Source organism: Barbus barbus (genome assembly GCF_936440315.1).
Source record: "Barbus barbus genome assembly, chromosome: 40".
NCBI lineage: Eukaryota > Metazoa > Chordata > Actinopteri > Cypriniformes > Cyprinidae > Barbus > Barbus barbus.
The window spans coordinates 7,566,373-7,585,979 of NC_136718.1; the positions used below are offsets into that span (position 1 = coordinate 7,566,373).

Genomic DNA, 19,607 nt, shown 5'->3' on the forward strand with positions numbered 1-19,607 from the left:
ACTAAACATTTTCTTACAAACTTGTGATTTCTTTTGATAAAATGCATCATGAAATATAATGGGTAACAGAGAAATTATAACTACAATTAGCTTCAAGCTACACGACAGTGAGATTAATAAAACATTTTTACTTAAGTCAATATCAGTTACCATCGAGTGTTTGTAATAACTTCTGACTGCGGTCCAATGTGGATTTTGGTCAAATGATGAGGCAGAAATATATTGCTAGTAATATTTTAAAAGAATTTTATGGGGAAGATATGAAATTAACTTCTATGGGCCGTGAAGGAAAAGTAGCCTAATGTATAGTAGTGTAACTAATTACTGCTGCCAGAAAGTAATATTACTACTTTTGGAAGTAGTAACTTTTTTTTAATGCTTGAAAGAACATACAAAATGCCAAGTAAACAACAGTAGTCCAAATAGCAGCATAACCCCCCAAAAAATACATAGAAAAATTAAATAAACAATTAGAAAATTAAGAAAGAAAAATAAATACAGAAATAAAACACAGTACAAGGGGCTTGATCTTTAAAAAAAAAGATTACATGATACTTCAAGGCCATGAGTTTTAAGGATTTGAAGAGGACCATTAAATCTTAAAGTAAAGAATCTGCATTTATGAATGACGTAATTGGCCAAAATCACAATATTATTAACCAAAAATTCAACATCACAATTCTGACAAAAGGACAAATATTTTACAGTTTTGAAATCAAAGTCAGGTATTAACTTAACCAAGCATAGAGGTCATCCCAGGATTTTTTTTTAGAGAATTTGCATAAAACAAGTGTTCCGATGACTGCTTCACAAAAGGTGCACTCGTTATAATGATAAATATCGTTAATAATTTTAAACTGAACTTTTTACCTTCGGTTGAAGTGGAAAAGAGAGAAATCTTGTTCTAATTTGAACTATCTTCAGGAAAATCAAAAACAAGGGGTCTCTTAACTATAGAAGGGAAAATCTGTGTACTTACTAATGTTCTATACCAGAGATGATTAGATGACCTAACCTTGGCATCACAGGTGAATAAGACAACGCACCTTTAATCAACTGAACCAAATCAGCAAGAACAGCTTTCAACAAACACATAATTCCTGAGTACAAATATTATTGCATTTTCACAAAAATCATTTTAACAATTTCCATCCCTATCCATAATGTGTAATGGACCCGACACCTTTGTCCATCCAGTCCTGAAAAGATTTTCCCTTAATGAGGATACACTTATTATTCCACAACGAACAACTATGTGGAGACAAGTTGTGTTTGTATAATTTACAATGTAATAATACCTGACTGTGAATAATAAGTTGGCTCAAAATCACACCTTAAAAGAAAATCAATGACCCCAAAAGAATCATAAACAGAATGTTTATTTCTAAGGAATGCTTGGAGTCACGTCAACTTTAGGGTACCATTCATAACATCGAAATCAATTACGTTCAACCCTCCCTCTCTGATCAGCTTCACTACATCGGAGTTTCTTATATAATGGTGCTTGTTTTTCCAAATAAATTTATACTGAATTGAATGTCTTTTATCCAGATATACTCAAAAGAAAATTCTGGGCAAATCAGCCTGGAAAGTGCTTCTGATTTCTGTATGAGAATTCTGCCAAATACAGAGACATCCCTTTTTTTTCAACCAACATATTTCAGATATTTAGGCTTTTTTCATATTATCAGTCAAATGACTTTTGTCTAGTAATAACAATTCCTAAATATTTTACCAAATTTTTTTAAAGGAACACTGAACAATTGAGTTTCTGTATGATCATGAAGTGCCATCAGCTTACCTTTTTTTAAATTCAATTGCAGACCAGAAGCTTTTGATGAATGAGAGACCAGATTAAATGGCAGCTGGAATCTTGGAAGAAGTAACTAACAAAAAATAAATGAGATTTTTTGAGTAACAAGCCCAACACTGGTCTTAATAAACAGTATTTGCCTCACAGTTGTTAGAAGCTGCGCTGCCATCTATAGACGTGGATCAGCGTGATCATCTCAGTTTTATGTAAATCACAATGATACTAGTGAGTTTTTAGAGCTGTCTATTATACAATAATTAATTCACTTACCTCTGCGCCAAACCAGAAGCAACTTTAACATCAAATCTCCATCAGCCACTCTTTCCACCATGTGTTTGCGTGCGCTTTTTGTCTGTCGGTCTTTCTGGCATCATTTTTTGTTTTATATTTTGTTTCTACGGTCGTACAGGTAATGACTCTAGTTGTTTCTGCTGGTAAATCACAATATTAAGCGTTTAAGTGTCTAATTTTCGCTCCTCACATCACTATGCTAGTAGCTACTGTATGTTCAGAGAGGCAGCAGCCAATCAGCGTGAGGATTCTCTCTGACGTTTAATAAACCCCGCGGGCGGGTCACGACTCACATCACATGGTGAAATACACTGAGAAGGTGACCCGCATCATATATAGTAAAACACTTCTTATTCAAAACTATTGTGAGTACAGTCTTCATCTCATGCAAGTGTCCAGCACTCAGATCATCTTCACAAAAAGTTGATTTCTAAATTTGTATAATTACCACAAAAGTACCGAATGCACCTTTAAGTCAACTTTCCTGTCAGTTCCCAATGGATAAAATCAATACCCTCCATTTTGTTTTCTGTAAAATACACAAAAGAGACAGAATTTACTGTAGTTTCATGTTGGCTTGTGCAACCCATTTAAAATGTCTGTTATATTTTGGCAGTGTAATTTACATAATCGTTTTTACACAATCTGCTATCGAGCACTCATAAATATAATAAAAATAAATTTCAAATGACAAATTATTCAGTCTAAAGGACTTTATTTGTCCGCAGAGTGAACAGTTTTCCTCATCCATTGACTGAAATGGAGTATCTACAGATGCATTAATGTATTGGTATTTTTAAACACAATTACATGTAATGTGTAAAAAAGGAAAGATGTGTGCCGTTCTACAATGTAATGTTTGACTAACTGTCCATCTTAGGATGTCAAGGGACGCCTTCTCTCTGCTACAGCGTTCTCACAGATTTCTACACTTGTCATTAGTTTATCTGCCAGAAACCGATCCCTTGGTTTACTGGTGGTCTCTTATAAACTTGGTTGCAAATAATCTGGTGATAAGACACAGCACTCTCACAAGATGTACAACAGAAAACAACCAACGTGTGTAAATGGTTTGGTTCAGGCAAAGATGGTCTCCTCTCTCCTCTTCTTGGTAAGGATGGTGCCGGGCTTGTGCTGGGCGTCTGGGTGATTGGCCAGCTCGGGCGGGCAGGTGGACACAGGACTTTCTAAGATGGCCTGTTTCAGGTCGTAGAAAACAGAAGAGTCTTCTTTGGTCAGGAAAGTCAGCGCCATACCACTCTTTCCAGCACGACCCGTTCGGCCAATACGATGGATATAGTCTGAGAAAAGAAAACAGTTAAATATTAATCCTCCAAATAGGAACGTGAAGCAGGAAGTCTCCTGATATAACCATTGGACAGTTCTAAAGGGCAAAGGACAAAAAGTGACAAAAGCCCCATTTAGACGGTAATTGTTTCTAGTGGGGACGAAAGTCATTTTCACCATTTACAGGGGGTAGTCAGTGATTTTATTGGTGTTTGAATACAGAATGTCTGTTTTTCTTTCACCACCCGTGTAAAAACCCCTGGCTGAATTACCTTCCGTTTTTTGACAAACACCGGGGTTGTTTGGTATTTTAATTTAATTGCGGTCTGAATCCGCATCTCTGAGTTTGAGAAGAATTCAATGTTTAAATCCCATTTGACCACTGCTGAACACCGTACGCTAACTGTAGCACTTAGTAATTTGCATGCATATTTATTTCTAAAATGCTGGAAAGTATTTACAAGAACAATATTTTATAACTGCTCAACCACAGCGAGTGAGAGCAGAAAGAAGAAAATCACAAACATTCAAAATGGGTGTTAATAATGGCAGCAGCAGATTTGCAATACAGTATTAAAATGTGTACTATATACATAACTGTATTGCGTATAATTGAATACAAGTATAGCGCATCTATTTTCCTATTTATAAACAGGAGATTAAAATAAATATACTGTGGCGGGAGGAGCCAACGACAGACACAGTGGGCGTGGCGTCAAGCCTCGGAGAGGTTTTTATTAAACAATATTTAAAATAAAGTGTCCAAAGGGGGAAAAGTGTCCAAAATAAACAGGGATCTGGTGTCCTCGTTGTGCTGCGGGGCTCGTGAAGGAGGGCAGTGTTCAGGAGGGAAGGGTCCAGGTAAGGGGCGGAGTCCGGCGGCCGCACGCGCTCCCGTCTGGAGGTCCCGGGGCGCGGGTGACGGCGGCTTCTGTGGCGGCTTCGTCCAACTCCTTCATCCCCGGGTGCTCGACGGGATTCCACGGCCCGGCGTCCTTGCCCGACGGCCGTATCGCGGGTGCAGTGTCGGCCGGACTGCGGGTCCGGCCGCTCGCGTCTCTGGCGGCGGCAGGTAGTTCCCTCTACGCTCCCTTTCCTGGACCCACGAGGACACCAGCGTGCATGCACGGGGAAGAGACCGGTCTCTCGAGGAGAGGCGCGCTCGGCGTTTAAACGGCGGCGGTGATGAGGCTCCATTCACGTCAGGTGCGCCTCATCACACGCCGCCAGCCCTGGCTGTTTCAGCGCCCCTCCTCTCTCACACACCCACTCCCGTCGGGAGCCTGGTGAAGGGCGGCGAATACGGGACGGGGTGGTGATGATGGACAGGGGGGAGGCAGCCGACTCGTCACATTCCCCCCCCCAAGCGACATCCCCGTCCGAGGGTCGCCGCCCACGCAGGAGTGCTACCTTCCTCAACCAGGCTCCAACGGTCGGAGTGGGCGGGGCAGGGATTCCTCTCCGGGCAACGCTCCCTCTCGCACCGCGCCGGAGCCGGGACAGAGAAAGCGGGTTTTAGTTGACAGCCTCAACCAACCACGGGGTAATGATGACAAATAGACAGAATGTCACTTACCCCATTGGTGGCTGGGAGGCTGTCCCCGTCCTTCCTCCGTCCCCGTACGGGCTCTACGGCTTCTTGCGAGCGAGAGGGGATGACGTCATCAGATGTTGCCCAACTGTGCTGTCTAGGCTCCGCCTGCCCGCATTCTCCACCACTGTGGCGGGAGGAGCCAACGACAGACACAGTGGGCGTGGCGTCAAGCCTCGGAGAGGTTTTTATTAAACAATATTTAAAATAAAGTGTCCAAAGGGGGAAAAGTGTCCAAAATAAACAGGGATCTGGTGTCCTCGTTGTGCTGCGGGGCTCGTGAAGGAGGGCAGTGTTCAGGAGGGAAGGGTCCAGGTAAGGGGCGGAGTCCGGCGGCCGCACGCGCTCCCGTCTGGAGGTCCCGGGGCGCGGGTGACGGCGGCTTCTGTGGCGGCTTCGTCCAACTCCTTCATCCCCGGGTGCTCGACGGGATTCCACGGCCCGGCGTCCTTGCCCGACGGCCGTATCGCGGGTGCAGTGTCGGCCGGACTGCGGGTCCGGCCGCTCGCGTCTCTGACGGCGGCAGGTAGTTCCCTCTACGCTCCCTTTCCTGGACCCACGAGGACACCAGCGTGCATGCACGGGGAAGAGACCGGTCTCTCGAGGAGAGGCGCGCTCGGCGTTTAAACGGCGGCGGTGATGAGGCTCCATTCACGTCAGGTGCGCCTCATCACACGCCGCCAGCCCTGCGTGTTCAGCGCCCCTCCTCTCTCACACACCCACTCCCGTCGGGAGCCTGGTGAAGGGCGGCGAATACGGGACGGGGTGGTGATGATGGACAGGGGGGAGGCAGCCGACTCGTCACAATACATTCTAAAATATGCTTGGAATAATAAGATTACATTTAACATGTAATCTGTAATACATTTTACACAATAATAAGAAAAAAAAATTGTAAATAAAATTGATTTTATTTACAGCAGACAATCATGTGACTAGCCACGTGTTCGTCGGATGCTAGGATCACAGAACTCAGTATTCCACTGTGAATAAATCTATATCCGAATCCATGACAGGGTTGCAACATATTTTCCATTTCAAAATTCCATACTTTTCCAGACTCAAATTTCCAAACCTATTGGTAGATTTTCAGACCATATTTAACTGTTTCACACAGCATTATATTTTGTATATAGTACAGTCATCTGTAAATATTTTTATTTTCTCAGGGTTTTTTCATAGATTTTCATAAAATAAAAAAAATAAAAAATACAGACTTTTACATGAACACATGAAACTTTTTTGTGCCCTCAAGAAACAATTCACATGTGCATGGGAATGTTTAGCATGCTAACACATTACAATTTCTAGTTTTATATAACCCATTTCCTTTGTGCATCACTGCATCTTACTATGAATAAAACGATAGCATGGATGCACATGAATTACCAGAGATCTACCTGCTCAAAATTTTGCTTTTCTTTACAGTATTACCCCTATTATCAAGGCCTAATGCCCAATTTAACACATCCTCTGTGGTGGTGGAGAAACTATGACAAGAAATGGGCTGATGGCATCAAATTAGCCAAGTTCAAGGGTCCATAAAAAAGAATGGTACTGCGGCTGGGCGGTAAATCGAGTTTGTACGATTACAGTAGTTTGATGCGAGCGCATATGAAAAATATAGCGGAGGACACAGACTCAACCACTGCGGAGAAAGTGCATTATCCAATTTGTTCTAAACATGTGACAAGCTTTATATTAAGGGCTTTAAAAAAAAAACTAAAAAAAGATATAGTATAGTTTAGTTTGGTATAGTTTAAAGCGGCTCTGACAGAAAGGCTGCATTTGAGGCTGACAGAGACTCTACTTGAGCTGTTTAATGTGAGCTGTTTTCCTTAATTCATAACTTACATTTTACAGGTATATTCTCCATCTGTAAATGTTAGAAAGTTATGGAAATATTTCTTCTCTGATCTCTGCTAAACTTCACAGACTTCAGTGAACGAGCGCCGCCGAGTGCATGCGTGCCGAACAGACAGAGCACAATAATTTTGACTAAAATATATATTTCGCTGAAATATTTGTAGTTGGACAATGTGACGTAGAATTTTAAACCTACAAGTGTATTTTTTTTTATGATAGCACTAACTGTAAAGTGACTGTAAGAGGGTAATCAAAATAGCCTAATACAAATCTGTGCTTTTGTTCTGATTTGTTTTCATTGTTAAGTGAATTTAACTTCTGCTTTAAAAGTATTATTTTTGTTTTTAGATTGTAATGTTACAATGTCAGAATGAAATGTGATTTTGACACTTTTTGCACATAATATATAGGGGCTTACATCGTTACATTCACTTTATTAGTTTTTTTCATAGCCTTTAATATATATTGTTTCATTGGACAACATTGGGCGTTATGTAAAATATATATATAGTAAATACAGATAAAAATAAAAACAGATAAATGCAAAAATACCGAGATATATACCGTATATAGCAAATCGGCTAAAAAATACAGAGATATGAATTTTTGCCCATATCGCCCAGCCCTAACTGGTACTGTAATAAAAAGTGTTTAAGATTTGGCTTTCATTGGGGCAATATGCCGTATTTCAAGGCCTTAGGTCTCTTTAACGCATAGTCTGTGGCAGCCGAGAAACCACACCGCGAAATGGGCTTATGGCACAACAGGTGGCTCTGTGTGCATTGTGATGTATATGCCAAGTGTTTTTTTTGTTTTTTTTTGCAAATATCCTTGAGTCACTGTAATATGGTGCTAAACCCAAAATGCATATAACCTGCATTTTGCATAATGAAAAAAAAGTGCACAATGAGTTCATTTGAAGATCACTAAAGAATTACTAAACAGTTGCCATGAAACCTCACTTGTACGATAAATTTACTTTCATTAAATTCTTAATTTTCTATTATTAAAAAACTAAATGGGGGCAAAAGTCTGGAAACACAATTTTTCCATACTTTTTGAGACCTGGAGAATACTTCAATCAAATTCCATACTTTTCCAAACCCTGTAGGAACCCTGCCATGAGTTTTATCACTGAGGTGCCATGTAAATTTAAATTACAGACGTCCACTTGAGAAACAATTACCGTCTGAATAGGGCTAAAGACGATGTTGGACTCACCCTCAATGTTCTTGGCCATGTCATAGTTGAGAACCATGGAGACGTCATGGATGTCGATACCTCTGCCTGCCACATCTGTGGCCACCAGGATGTCCTTAGCTCCCGCCTTTAGGTTGGACAGAGCAAACTCTCTCTGTTCCTGACCTTTACCGCCATGGAGCGTACAAGCATTGTACTGCAGGACAGAAGAAAAGAAAGATTGAGAGTTTCTGACAGTTATTTCTAGAAAGCATCACAGACATTAATAAACACTGTGTACTCACTCCAATCTTCTCCAAAGACTTAGCCAGCACGTCACAACCCTTCTTCTGGTTAACAAAGATGATGATGGGCGGCTCGAAGCCACTTGCCAAAACATCCATCAGCTTCTTCCTGTTTACCACACAAGAACATTTGTGAGAAAAGGCAAGTACATTTCTGACAACAACTTCTACTTGAATATGACTGGTTATAGTTAATGTGCACTCTGACCTCTTTTCACCCTCGGACATGAGGATGACCTTCTGCTCCACCCTCTCATGAGGTTTGCCTGCAGAGCCGATGTACACCACTGCAGGCCGACGGAGGTAACTTCTGGCCAAACGCTCCACTGCAGGAGGCATGGTGGCAGTAAACATGACCGTCTGAAAAAACATGAGAGAGGACGTGCAATTAAAGGTAATTGGAGGAAAAAAGAAACTTCATAATTCATTGTTCACGGTCAGTTATTTCCTATTAAACCATGGTAACTCATGATATCTGTTACCTGTCTGTATTTGTGTTTGCCTGACTCAAAGTTCTGCATCATTTTTTCGGGGTCCTCCGCATCATCAGTGTCTGGCTTCTGATTGGTCACAGGAATGTACTCCAGAATCTTCTGGACGTCGGGTTCAAAGCCCATGTCAATCATTCTGTCGGCTTCATCCAGTACCACATATGTGCATCTGCTCAGGACGAGGTATCGGTTTTCCAACACGTCGATCAAACGACCAGGTGTCGCTATGACAATCTGAGAATGAGGAGCAAACACATCAGATCTTTTGGAAAAGATGGCGCCAATGGTCATGGCATGCCGTCTACCTTACCGATAACCTGTATTACTCAATATGCATCTTCATTATTTATTTATGATCGGACTCAACTGCTAACGATTCAGGCGACTGTGGATGCTGCTTTTAAAAATGATTTTAAGGGATCTGGTTTTATCTCTCCGTACCTGTTGGAGAACATTCCTGTGCACTGGTGCTCATCGAAGACGCCGTTGTAGAAAGCGAGGAAAACGCGGCGGTGTTATTGTAAAACTGAAACGGGCCATGGATGGCAGAGAATTCAGTGCCGTATTTCGCCCAGGTTCTACGCTTGCGGATAGGAGGGGTTTTAACTGAATCTGTCGGCGTTTCACGACTGGCATGCATGGCTGAATTCACCCGATAGTTCCTGATGGCCCGGCCTTTGTGAGACAAATGGGATGGTCACGCGTCTGTACGAGAGGCATTGAGTTGAGGAATCTTCGCTCCGTTCACTGTGAGCGGCAAATGACCAAAGAAAATGCCACAATGCAAATGGCTTTACTTAATGTTCGCTCCGTGGGAAACAAAACTTTCATGCTCAACGATTTTATGAACAATAAGCTTCCTTTTTTTGTCGGAAACTTGGTTAAAGGTAGGAGATCTCATGCCGATGGCTGAACTTTTACCACTGTATTACTCCTATTATAATTCCCCTCGGTTAACTGGTCGAGGTGGGGGCCTGAAGATGAAAAGATCTGAAAGATGAAATCGGATGTCGGACGATCTCTACCAAACTTTATAATAGCTTTGAGCTACAAAGGTTTCAGATAATGTTGACAAATCCTGTGCTGGTGGCTCTTGTGTATCGTCCTCCAAAGCCAAATAAGGATTTTGTGAATGAATTTTCTGATTTTGTGAGTAGGCTGATTACACAATTGACAGTTTTTTAATTATTGGGGATTTTAATGTATACTTGTGCTGTGGGCAGGATGTGGTTTCCAGAGAGTTTGTAAATATGATTTACTCTTTTGATCTGACACAGTGGGTCAAATGGCCAACTCATAATAAATATGCAATTGATAGAGGGTCAAGTGTGTCTGTGTTTTTTTTTTTTTTTTATAAAAAGACGACAGATAAAATAGAATTAGAATATACACACATACATATATACATATATGTATATGTACACTGCCCTCCGAAAGTATTGGAACAGTAAAGACAAAATTGCTCTGTTGGCTGTGGAGTCAAGACATTTACAAATATAATTAAAAGACGAATATGAGACAAAACTACAGAATGTCACATTTTATTATTGGGTGATTTAACACGTTTTACCAGCTATGATGATGAGCACTTTTAGAGTTTCATTCCTCTATCTGATGTGAGCATAAGTATGAGAACAGTTGCCTCACAGGTCTTTCTAAGTGATCAGCTGTGTCCTGTTGCATTAATTCTTCAGATAGTAAAAGCAGGGAATGTATCGTATCAGTTATATCCATTACTTCTGTATTCTGAATCTTGCATTCGATGATAACACACAAACCAGGATGAAGATGAGGGAGCTGACTTTGAGAGAAAAGCAAGCAATTTGGATGCTAAAAGAAAAGAGGAAGTCAATTAAAGCTCTAGCAAAAACAAAGGGCATGGAGAAATCAAGAGTTTGGAAACCACCAGCGACACCAGCAACCAACAACGACCTGATCGACTGAGAAAACAACAGTAGTAGATAACAGACAAATCATAAAAGCTGTGAAAATTAACCATAAAAGATGTGTCTGTAAAATCACCAACAACTTCCAGAAAGCTGGGGTGATGCTCTGACAATCTACTGTCCTCAGGAGACTTTGACACAGAATTACAGATGCTACACAGCAAGATGCAAACCTCTGACCAGCACCAAAAATAGAAAGGCAAGATTGGATTTTGCAAAAAAGCACAAAGGTGAGCCAGAAGAGTTTTGGAACTGTGTTTATGGACCGATGAGACAAAGATGAACCTTTATCTAAGTGTTGGGAAAGCAAAAATGTGGAGAAAAAAGGGAACTGCAAATGATCCCAAGTATGCAGCCTCATCTGTAAAGCATGGTGGAGGTGATGTCATGGCACGGGCATGCATGGCTGTCTCTGGAACAGGCCCTCTCAACTTTACTGATGACTTAATGTATGATGACAGTAGCAGAATGAATTTGGAGTCTTGCCTACCAATATTCAAGAAAATGCCACCAGATTCATTGGGAAGTGCTTCATATTGCATCAGGACAATCACCCAAAACACCCTGCCAGTTCAGTCAAGGAATTTATAAGGGCAAAGAAATGGAAAGTCTTAGATTGCCCAAGTCAATCTCCAGATTTAAATCCGATTGAACATGAATTTCACCAGCTGGAGAGAAGAGTAAAAGGCAGAAACTCCCCAAAACAAGCAACAATAGGAATTGGCTGCATTAAAGGCAGGGGAAAGTATTTAAAAGGATGAGAGCAAGAGTCTGGTGATGTCTATGGGTCACAGACTCACTGCTAACTAAATAATAGCTTTTAATCTTTTATATCTGCCTTATGTTCAACTGTCCCAATACTTATGCTCACATCAGATAGAGGGATGAAACTCTAAAAGTGCTGTTCTTTTTATTTGTAAAACATGTATGTGTTGAAACGGCTAATAATAAAATGTGACATTCTGTAGTTTTGTCTCATATTCATCTTTTAATCATATTTGCAAATGTCTTGACTCCTCAGCCAACAGAGCAATTTTGTCTTTACTGTTCCAATACTTATGGAGGGCACTGTATGTATGTATGTATGTATGCATGTATATATATATTATTATCATCATCAATTACTTTTTACAATTAATTGCAGTTTTAGTTATTTTAGTACATCAAGTTAAACTAAATGAAAATGACAAATGTTGCATTGGCAACTAGCTGAAATGTGTTTTGTTTTATTCCAAGTAACATTTTTTCTTTGTGGTTTTACTTTTAGTCAACTATAATGAACCTGCCACCAACATCAAAAAATGATCATTATGCATAATCAATAACAAATTTAGAAATATTATGGAAGGGATTAAGCTCTCACCTCACAACCCATCCTGAGTTTGAACCCTTGATCCTCTCTGGATATTCCACCGATCACAGCCACTGTCCGGATCCCCAGCGGTTTGCCGAATTTAATCGTCTCCTCCTCTATCTGCTGCGCCAGCTCACGGGTGGGGGCCAGAATGACGGCATACGGTCCCTGATCTGAGTCCTCGATCCTACAGTCACAAACACATACAGAGTTTCCCCACATTTGATCTGATTCCACACAACAGGTGTTGGCATATAAAGGTGACAGAGAAAAATGAGCTCTCACCTGTCAATCTTAGGTAGAGTGGTGATCCAGACCAATAAAGGAATGAGGAAGGCGGCAGTTTTACCACTACCAGTCTCAGCCACACCAATGATGTCACGGTTCTGTAAACCAATAGGAATGGCCTGCCTCTGGATAGGTGTGGGATCCTGACAAACAACAAAGAATAAAAATGTATAGAATAAACATTTTTAATATATTCAAAACATTTACATGGATGCCATAACACAACAAGCCGTTTCAAACACTTGCAGAACAATCTAAACCCGTCTAATCAAGTCAACTGAGAAACACACCAAACAAATACAAACTGACCTTATAGCCACACTTTTCGATGACCTCCAGAATGTGTGGCGGCAGTGAATACTCCTTCCAGTTGCGGATGGGGTTGGGGATCTTTCCTCCTTTGGTCGTGATGCTGTAGTCCTCTCTGAAGATTCTCCAGTCTCTGTCTGTCATCTCATCCATCTTCTTCTGAGACCAATGCCGGTCGTCCCAGCGCTGCTTGGCCTCCTTCTTTCGGACCTTTTTCAGCCTCAGTCTGTGAAATACAGAAAAATGTATAGCATATCCATTAAAACACAATTAATAATACACAATTTGTTTTTGATTTTAGGGAATTTTTAGTAAATACTGAACATTGGGAAAACAAAACAAAAACAAAACAAAAAACACCAACTTTCCTTTCCAGTACCCACATTTTTTTTTTTTTTTTAAATTCATACAAAAAAATTGCAGTAATTTTTTCTCCTTTTTTTTTTTTTTTTTTTTAAAGAAGTCTCTTATGCTCACCAAGCCTTCAGTAAAAACAGTAAGAGTGAGAAATATTACAATCTTAGCAATTAAAAGACCGTTTTCTATTGTGCTATATTTTAAAATGCTATTTATTTCTGCAATAGAAATCTGAATTTTCAGCATCATACTCTTTTGTGTCACATGATCCATCAGAAATCATTTTAATATACTGATTTGGTGCACAAGAAAAATTCCTTATTATCATCATCAATGTTGAAATCAGTTGCTTTAAAAATCTGATGATGTCTGCAGCGCAATATTTGATCGGAAGGATAAAAATGTTATTTTCGTCAGTTACGGCTCGTTAGCGCTAGCATTCTGCCAGCTTCAAATCAGACACAGAGATGAAAGTGCTGTAAGATCACATTTATTTGAAGGAATTATAGCATTTATTTAAATTAATTATCGATCAATGGAGAAAGAGAGGAGAGAGAGAGAAAAAGATGACAGCTGTGTGTGCGTTACCTGTGTCTGCGCATCTCTCTACAACCTATGAAGATTCAAACTCCTCGATGCTGAAGAATATCATGTAGTGATCTAGTATCTAGGCTTTTTTATTAATAAAAGTCACGGGGCAGTGCTAACAAGTTTCTGTGTCTGCGTAGCACAATCTGCGATCTCCAACCTCTTTCTGTGTGTGTGTGCATAAGAACAGCATTTATTTGAAACAGAAACCATCATTTTTTACCAAATTAATGCATCCTTGCTAAACAAAATTTTTCAATAAAAAAATACTTACTGACCCCAAACGTTTGAATGGTAGTGTACAATCCATCAATATGAAATGTAACGTGTGAGACTTACTCCTCTTGCTCCTTCTCTTCAAGGGTCCGTCTCTTCTCCATCAGGTCTCCATAGAATCGGGACTGATCTCTCTTCTGCTGCTTGAGATCGATGCCGGCGATGAAGCCTCGGCCATACAGCTGAACCTGATGCTTTTCTTTATATCTAAATACATAAACCGAGTCAAACCTGTGTTCTTGTACTGTCAAATAACGCTTTAGCTCCTGTATCAATACTATGTATGTATGTACAATGTATGTACATTTGCAGACCTAAAAAGAGTGACCTAAGGCAGTCAAGATCAAATGCAATGCAGTAAAATATACTAAATAATCTGGACTTTTATGTGCAGATAGCAAAGCAGTGCAGTTATTTCTGGCATCTCATGAGATACTCACATTGGATTGTAGTCGGTTGATGTGTCTTCAGACGCATCCCACTCAAAGACAAACTTCCTGTCATTCAAATGGCGTGTGCGTCGCCGTTTCTTCATACCACCAAGATAACGCTCCTGAAGAGAAAATAAACAAGAATTGGTTCACCATTCCTCAAAAAGACACAACACCCCAATGCACTTCAATTCACAACAGGAAAAAATAAATGGAAAGACAATTATTCTGATGGCAGACACTACCTTTACAAATTTATTTCATCAATTTATTTCATCACAATTTGCTGTGCTTATTCCAAAAGGGATATTTAATAACAGTTTACTTAAACTTCTTCAGGTCTAAATGCTTTTTGTACCTGACACATTCTGCTTATAGCCAAACAATGTGATTCAGTACCTGTTTACGTACAATGTAAAAATGAATTTAAATATAGATTACTGGGCTACATTTTACAAGAAAATACTATTTCAGTCTTTCTACTTGAAAATTTTAGTGCTGTCAAACGATTAATCGCATCCAAAATAAATGTTTTTGTTTGCGTAATGTGTGCATACTGTGCATATTTATTATGCATATATAAATACACACACGTGCATGTAAATATCTTGAAAATATTTACATGCATATATGTATATTCATAATTTATTTATAAATATATTTAATATAAACGTAACATACATGCATGTGTGTGTATTTATATATACATAATAAATATACAGTACACACATGTAAACAAAAACATTTATTTTGAATGAGATTAATCGCGATTAATCGCTTGACAGCCCCAATATATATATATATAAAATAATATAATATATATAAAAAACATATACATACACACACACATACATGCATAAATATAAGGATCACTGGTGCTCCACTGTATGTTAACAGGTTAACTTTTCTGCTTGACACATTCTGCTAACTGGTAATCAATGTGATTCTGTATCTGTTCATGAAATTGTGACAGTTAAAATTCTGCATAATCTAGTATTCACGTTGGAAAAACGCTGTGCCACCAAAGTGTTCTCAAGCCCCACCAGCTGCCCGTTTTCAGAAGAGCATTTTTCAGGTGGCTAAAAACGCTTTGGCGGACACACATTATTTTTGCATTTATGGAATATACTGGAGCCAAACCTGAGAAAGTAGACCAGAATATTCCACTCCGTTCCTGGACAAGCAATTTGCGTAGCTGTAATTCATAGGCGGGGATTAGGCTAATTGCTAAACACAAACCGAGCCGAGCTGAGCTGTCTTGTTGTTGTACCATGCAGTGGAAAAGCGCCTTAAGTGAAGACAATGTAGGACTCTTGACCTTTATGGCCTGCAGCTCTTTTCCTTTGTCTTTTTCTTCTCTAATCTTCTGACGCCCATCATCTTCATCATTCCCATTGTTCTCTCTTTCCATCCGCTCCCTTCTTTCCCGCCGTTCTCTCTCCTGAGGATCCTCTGCAAGTTGGATTAAGTAAAATAATGAGAAGAGAAGAACTGAACATTGCAGACAGACTAAATGATACAAAACTCCAATTTTAAGAGTATAATCATGTTTCCATTAGGGATGTCACAAGAACCGATACTACAGTACCAAGTCGGTATTTACATTTTTAAATCCTGCCGGTAACGGTTGTTCTTCAGTAGCACAAGTACCGATGGTACAGACTAGCGAGGCTGCAATTCTTCCAGAACTGAAGAGGGGCGGCAGAGCATCCGCCTGGAAGCGTTCAGTCAGTCCTCAAAGGGTAAAGAAGAAAAAACTCTTACAAGCAAACAGAAAACTACACGTGGAAGACGGCGACGATATATGAATATGATTGTGTGAGATTTAAATGAGAGCGCGCAGCTCTGAATGCACGAGCGCTGTACATGATCACACATACTGTCTGACAGCTTACCGCTTGTTCATTTGTTGTGTATCCATCCACGTCTAATATTACTGGTTTAAATAATTGTTGTTTATATTATTGGTTTTAAAAAATATTTTCAGCCTGCCAGTTTGTCAGTGAATTGTGTGTGTGTGTGTTATTTGAAAGCAAAGTGCCACGAATATTGTGTTTTTGTAATGTTAAATAAAAGAGGGAATGTTTAAGTAGTATTGCTATTTTTTCCTGTGGTATCGAGTATCGTGTCCTTATAGTGGTATCAGTACTGACTACTAGATTTTTGGTATCGTGACATCCCTAGTTTCTACAGATGCTACTGTTGTCCTGCCTCTCACCTAGCATCTTCCTGCCAATGTCTTGAAATATTCTTCGTTTCTTCCTCTCCTCGTCCAGTTGTCTGTGGCGTTCCTCTGCCATCTGCTCCCTCCGTTTAATGGCCTCAGCTTCTCGCTCTGCTTTAGACAAGAACTTGGGCTGCAGCAGGAACAAATGTTTAGGAAATACAACAGCAGTGGAATGCATTTGCATAAATAGAAAAAAAAAAATCACTTCACCTTAGATTCTGCCTCTTCGGCTGCTTTCTTCTTAGCAAGCAGCTCTTCAAGAGAAAGAGGCTGCACCTGGAACAGTGCAGAAACAGTGTAAAAAAAAAAAAAGTACACCATTCAAACTTGAAATGACTTCTAATAGAGCACCTTCTCTTTCTTCTCATCTTCCTCCTCTTCCTCTTTTTTCAGATCCTTCTCCCTCTTTATTTTCAAATCCTTGGATTTAGGAGAAGTGCTCCTGGGAGGAAAAAGCAAACGATTTATAACTGAGAATTAAAGTCATCATGAAATCAACATTGATAATACTTATTTTAATGGAATATTGCAGTGCTTATTATAAATTTAACTGCACCATTCATTTTTCTAAAATTCATGTGCCCATTTTTTCTAATTTTAGAATCACTCCGATATACGCCACAAGTCGGAGGGAAAAATTATTGCAACTTCCATTTCATGCCGACTTTAATATATTTATATTTTAGTTTTTATTTACATTTTTAAAATATCTCATTATGTATACACAATGCCAAGCAATTCAATATAAACAAAACTCTCTCAACAATAAGATTTTTTTTTCTCCTGTTCTCGCATAGTGCAGATTTGCATTTAATGCTAATATTTTTTACCAGCTCTACTATAATAATTTTTTACATTTTTCAGCATCATATTTTGTGTTAGAGGTTGTGTTACAGTATAAATGTCATAATATTATATTCCCTTAAGTGTAAAATTAAAACAATTTTTTTTGCATTAAAACAACGTTCAATGCATCACAAAACATTATCAAAAAAGATTGTTGATAGGATCAATACAAATAAGTCAGATATAGTCACAAACTAAAGCCTATACATACTGTTTGGCCCTAAAATTATTTTTGAGGCAAGTATGATTCAAACCTTGATTTCTTGGACCGGTCCCGGTCCCGGTCCCTGTCCCGTCTGTCCCTGTCTTTGCGGTTCCTGTCTCTGTTATTGTCTCTGTCTCTTTCTTTATCTTTTAGACGACGATCTCTACATTCAGAGAAGAGGAGTTCAAGCGTTAGAGTACAAATATATTATAGCACTGATATGAGAAGAACAGTATATAACCCTACACACCGCTCAGGAGATTTGGATCTGCTGCGGGAGCGCTTACGTTCACGGGATCGGTGCCTTTTGCGTTCTCTGCCAGGAGATCCTTTCCGATCGCGATCCCTGGAGCGAGAACGACTGCGCTTCCGAGCCTCCCGCTCCTTCCCTGCGGTGTCCAGGTCCTTCTTATCAGATGAGTCGCCCGCCATCTGCGAAGAGGGAGAAAGAAGGTTTGTTGATGTTCACGCCAAGGCTGCGTAAGATTATTTGGCTTGCATCAAAACGTTACATTTTAATGAATGAATGAATGAATGATGCATTTATATAGCGCATTTGTTGTGAATTGCCGTACACCCAAAGCGCTTTACAATCATGTGGGGGTCTCTCCTCAACCACCACCAGTGTGCAGCATCCACTTGGATGATGCGACGGCAGCCACAGCACAACGGCGCCAGTGCGCTCACCACACACCAGCTACAGGTGGAGAGGAGAGTGTGATAGAGCCAATCGAGTGGATGGGGATTACTAGGAGGCCATGATTGATAAGGGCCAGTGGAGGGAATTTGGCCAGGACACCGGGGTTACACCCCTACTCTTTACGAGAAGTGCCATGGGATTTTTATCGACCACAGAGATTCAGGACCTCGGTTTAACGTCTCATCCGAAAGACGGTGCTTTTTACAGTATAGTGTCCCCGTCACTATACTGAGGTGTTAGGACCCACACAGACCGCAGGGTGAGCACCCCCTGCTGGCCTCACTAACACCTCTTCCAACAGCAACCTAGTTTTCCCAGGAGGTCTCCCATCCAGGTACTGACCAGGCTCAACCCTGCTTAGCTTCAGTGGGCAACCAGTCTTGGGCTGCAGGGTGATATGGCTGTGGATAGCCTTTTTTTTTTAACCTTTTTGTTTCCCAAAACTGTGCAACATTTATTTATCAGGACTTAACAGATTATTATATAGACTTATTGAAAATGAAAAGCATTTTGTTTTGTTTAGGAAAAATAATTAGCCAGATTTTAGTCAAATTGCAACCATTAAAACACGGCTAAACAGGCTAACTAGAAAATTACAATGTGCAATGATAGTGAGCCGCGGGATATTATTGCACATCTAAAATTATATTAGTTAGCGCTACATAGTTTGCGCTGGAGTTTTAATAATATCGTTCACTTCACGCAGCAGCGAGCACAGCAATGACCTACTCTCTGCAATAAACAAACCCTTTAGAAACCAGAACATGACTTTAACGAGTAAAATCAAGTTATTGAGAACTTGCTCAACCGTACTGTGTTTAAAACAGTAGAAATTAGATGCATTTACTTGCCTTAAAAGATCAAAGTCTAGTCGCTTGCGAAGCCTGTGCGTTTTACTGAGCCGCCACTATGTTTCGCGTCATCAACATATAACGGACTTCCTGTGGGGGATTATGGGAAATGTATTCTAAAACCCTTTCATTATCGATAAATAATAATAATATAGGCCTATTTGTTTTTTAAATAAACTAAATTTTGTAACGTTTAAAATTATGAATTGAAAGTAGTTTATGTAAACAGTGCTTGACTGATTACTTTGGATGAGTGAAAGGTTTATGGGAGAGGTAGGCTTAAAAATCATTTTAGAAATCTATGAAATTTCTATAAACAACAACAACAACAATAATATAGATAATGTTTCCTGAAAGACTATGAGCTTTTATTTTATCCCAAAACATTGTCGTTTTGTGTTTTTAT

The 19,607-nt window shown here is 39.8% G+C and overlaps 1 protein-coding gene across 1 annotated transcript; it reads right to left on the reverse strand.

Annotated features, from left to right (window-relative positions):
• Positions 1-340: 340 nt before the first annotated feature.
• On the reverse strand, positions 341-19,281 carry LOC306859942 (putative ATP-dependent RNA helicase DDX23). The gene is made up of 19 exons (XM_079401365.1): positions 19,202-19,281; positions 17,901-18,082; positions 17,700-17,813; positions 16,951-17,041; positions 16,810-16,875; positions 16,591-16,729; positions 15,691-15,824; positions 14,382-14,494; positions 14,005-14,148; positions 12,721-12,946; positions 12,409-12,554; positions 12,133-12,310; positions 8,815-9,057; positions 8,541-8,692; positions 8,333-8,441; positions 8,070-8,244; positions 3,164-3,405; positions 2,084-2,633; positions 341-1,886 (listed from the first exon to the last, which is right to left on the reverse strand). The coding sequence occupies exons 2-17, from the start codon at positions 18,080-18,082 to the stop codon at positions 3,182-3,184; spliced, it is 2,436 nt and encodes an 811-aa protein (XP_079257491.1). The 5' UTR covers positions 19,202-19,281; the 3' UTR covers positions 341-1,886; positions 2,084-2,633; positions 3,164-3,181.
• Positions 19,282-19,607: the final 326 nt, after the last annotated feature.